The sequence below is a fragment of the Neltuma alba genome, unplaced genomic scaffold, assembly GCF_004799145.2.
Source record: "Neltuma alba isolate B1F8T4 unplaced genomic scaffold, ASM479914v2 tig00012902_pilon, whole genome shotgun sequence".
Classification (NCBI taxonomy): Eukaryota; Viridiplantae; Streptophyta; class Magnoliopsida; order Fabales; family Fabaceae; genus Neltuma; species Neltuma alba.
Genome location: NW_021637272.1, coordinates 219,089 through 222,986, shown reverse-complemented (window position 1 = coordinate 222,986; position 3,898 = coordinate 219,089). Strand labels below are relative to the sequence as shown.

The 3,898-nt window shown below is 34.6% G+C and overlaps 1 protein-coding gene and 1 pseudogene across 1 annotated transcript; both read right to left on the bottom strand.

The window, feature by feature from the left end:
- Window positions 1–277: 277 nt before the first annotated feature.
- Window positions 278–1,207, bottom strand: LOC114732327 (heptahelical transmembrane protein 2-like; annotated as a pseudogene).
- Window positions 1,208–1,966: 759 nt separating this feature from the next.
- On the bottom strand, window positions 1,967–3,350 carry LOC114732325 (heptahelical transmembrane protein 2-like). Its single transcript, XM_028919618.1, has 4 exons — window positions 2,942–3,350; window positions 2,712–2,810; window positions 2,513–2,584; window positions 1,967–2,039 (listed from the first exon to the last, which is right to left on the bottom strand). Exons 1-4 carry the CDS (start codon window positions 3,178–3,180, stop codon window positions 1,967–1,969), a joined length of 483 nt encoding a protein of 160 aa, XP_028775451.1. The 5' UTR covers window positions 3,181–3,350.
- Window positions 3,351–3,898: the final 548 nt, after the last annotated feature.

Below are 3,898 nucleotides of genomic sequence, written 5' to 3'. Positions count from 1 at the left end.
TGGGCATATAAAAAAAATTTACTATCAGTAAATTTTTAATTTCATCCCAAGTCAAATCAACAAAATTTAAAATTTTCCACACCAGCATCAGTAAAAGTGGAATAAATCATTTATGGTTCTGAGTCACTCATTACAATAACTACAATATATATCACCTCAGATTACCAGAAGTAACCATTCCTCCTATATCAAAAAGACCTCACTGTTCAAATCACACTATGAATGAATAACACACAATATGGTGCTAGCAGCTAACCCTTCCCCAAAATTCACACTTCTCAATCAGCTAATTGTAGTGAGTGGCATGTTCTAATTAATTATAAACCCCACAGGATGGTAAAGCCCTTCGAAAATCCATAATCACCACAGTGGCAATACAGTGACAAAGTGCCCCAAGAACAAACAAACACATGAAAGATCTGATGGCTGTGTCCTGCAAGATCAAAAGCCCAGGCTTCCATCTTTCTGGGAATCTACTAACATAAAAACCAAGCTCCTGTGGCATATAGGAGAGCCATGGCAAGCTCATAACCAAGTGCCACTAATATATGAGATGGGCCCAATGGAGGACAAGAGCATGAGCTGCTGGAATCACACCTGAAAAGCCCATTGAGAGGAACAAGATGGCCCTTAAGGGTCTGAATTGAGGAGCAGAAAGAGGAGGAGAAAGAAGAGTGATGATGACTAGGATTCCAAGAACAGAGATTGAGGTTAGATAGATTGGCTTGCTAAAGGGTTGCAGAGGAAGGCGTAGTAGATGGGAGCCACAAAGGAGGAGACTATCATGATGGCGATGCCTGCGTAATCCAGACGCCAGAAGAAGAGGTTGAAGCGTTTGGAGTGACAGGCTAGAAGATGGGAAAGAGAACTGCAAGCCAAGCAGCCCATGCCACCAGCTAAGAATACAAACCATGGCCATGTTGGGATTGGTTCTGCTCCATATTCTCTTAGCCCGTGAAGGATTGATGATTCCGAAATTTGTCTTAAATGGGAATCCTATGAAAAACAAATATCAGTGTGCTTGTAAGGAAAAACAAACTTGCCTCAATATGAAACTCTTGACTTCATGTTCTGATTTTAAAAAAAAAGCTTTAATTTTATTTTTGAATTAAAAGGACAGACGCTAATGATTGAGGAGGAAACAAGATAAGATTGAACACATAATCTCACTATGCTGCAATGCCATTGACTGTTTTAAATCTGTCATGGTAGTCTTGAATAAAACATGTGTAAAATTTGAAAAAAAAAAAATATTATAATTTTAGAGTATATGAATTATAATTTTTAGATGTATCAGACTATTAAAAATTTTTAACTTCCAAATGTTAAAATTATTAATATAAATTAAAATCCTTTGACTATTTTTTTTCCCACATGAATGTGGACTTCTTTGGGCTAATCTTTAAAAATATAAGATCTTGAGAACCGAGATAGAGTTAGGCCAACTTAATCGTGTGCAATGATTACTAATGAACCTTGCTCATCAAAATAAGTTTTTTTTAAAAAAATATTATACCACTAAAATAAGGGCTCAAAGCTTAAGGAGCACCGGCCAAATAAATATATATATATATTTTATTTTGCCAACAACAAAAATGCTTTTTATACTACCTCTGGTCATAATTATAAGAATTAGCTGACTAATTTAAGGAGATTAAGAAAAAAATTAAATTAGTTATTTGTACTAAATAAGTGTTATCTTTCTTAAAATATCCTTATTAATCAAGTATATTAGTTAGAACTATCATTGTTAAAAAAAAGACTTTAAAAAAATATATAAATATGAGAAACAAAATGAATTAGAATCTTATATTTACAATCAAAATAAAAATCAAATAAAATATTATGTGAAGAATAGAAGGTAGTATTTATAATAAAAAAACAAAGCCCAAGAGAGAAAAACGAGAAATCACATGGGATCAAACCGATTGGTCCACTTATCAGCTAAGGTTTCACACTACAAATATCATATCTCGCGCCACTGGGATTTTGCTGGCGCCTTCCCTCCCATAGGCCCCACCACTTTTGTCCCCATCTCACTATACAAATTTCATTTATAATAAACTTCTAATTTTCACCTTTGTATATAGAAATAAAATGAATCTTAAAATATCCCTGGAAAAAAAAATTTTAAACTTATTATGGATGCTTCTGTCAACTTAAAAAAACTAGTTAAGAAAATTAAAAATTTTTAAAAATATATCATCCAAAATATGGCTCTATTATCATGAAGATGACGCACCATGTAACATTACTTGAAATTATATTTTAATGTATTTTTATGTTTATACTCTATATGACTTATATTAATAGATTATACATATAGATTTATTACTGTTGGCCAAAAAAATTTATTATTATTTAAAAAAGTTGTTGATTGTTTTTATGACAAACTTACTGTTAGCGGATGCGCCTACTGCAACTTATCTTTCAATTTCTTTTTTAGGCCAACAGCTTATCCTGCCAATTTTTCAAATGCTAATCATAATTAAATTTAAAATTGTAAACGTACGAGAATCGGGTGCCACCACTACCAGAGCCGTTGATCACCTCCGTCGTCATCAGCACGCCCCCCGCCGCAGCTCTGGTCCCACCAGCAATTAGAAACCTTGAGATTAGCCTCGTCGATCATCCATCATAAAAGCTATATTCCCTAAAACACCATAACAAACAACAAATGACAAACATGTCTTTCAACGAGAACCATATACCTGCTCAAATTTGAAGCGAAATCTCCGAGCTCCAGCTGCATCGTCTTCATAGTGCTCACCAGAGCAAACGCCGCGAATATCAGAAATCCCGCTAAATGCCTGCACAAGCAATATCCAGGTTTGTTCATTTCAATTATTCTTTTGGAATTTATGCATTCGTACCCCAACATTTTGTAGAATAAGTTGAATGAAATTGAAATAGAAGCTGGATTACAGATACGGATACTCACGTCCATATGTTTAGGGTTTCGTTGTGCCATGAGAAGACGCTCCACAAGGCGTCCTTCACGGGCCATTCCGAACGGTAATAGTCCAATATGTATTCGTTATCTCTTAAGAATTCCGGCAACTCCTGGTACCTCACTAGTCGTCGTTCGAATTTCGTTGTCTTCTTCGCTTTCTCCTTCATCTCCGGACCGTTCCTGCTGCGTTTGTGACTATTATTAGCTCTCCAGTGATGACTGGTCATCGTCGATCGCCAAAATTGATGGCTCAGCCTCACCGGAAATATTCGCCGGCGTGAATCTCGCCGGGCCTCGACAGTCCAGCAGATCTGCTCCGAGCTCCGAGCTCCGAGCTTTATCGCTTCCAAGCCTTTGAATTTAGCCTATTTATATTCAGCCAACACTATCACCTCGTTTCAGCTCAAAAAAAAAAAAAAGAAAAGAGAAGAAAACAGTAGCATCTGGTCATCACGGGTTTTGTTTTTTGTTTTTTTTTTTTTCAAATTTTCCCTAACTTCTTGGGTGGGGTTTGAAAATAAGTTGCGGTAAAAGATTTTCCCGGGAACGAGAATGTATGGGTTTTGAAGACCGTCTAAATAATAATAATAATAATAATAATAAGAGGTGAAAATAAAATAAGCTAAAAAAACATACATTAATAATCTTATAACCTAATAATATGAAAATCCTGTATAATACTCCTCTGATCCTATTTATAGGGCAGAAAGAGAATATATTTTTTGGTCTTATTTATAGAATACTGAGAAAATTTTTTTGTATGAATGTACAATTTTACCCCTCATTTATTATTGTATTAACTTTGTTTATATGTGGTATAATATATATTAAATAGGGATAAAGTTGGAAAGTTATTAAATTTTAAATAATAGTTAATAAAGTTTAAAGTTTTTCTTGGTCTGTGTGAAACATGCTGAAAGCGTCTTATAAATAGGACCAAAGGAG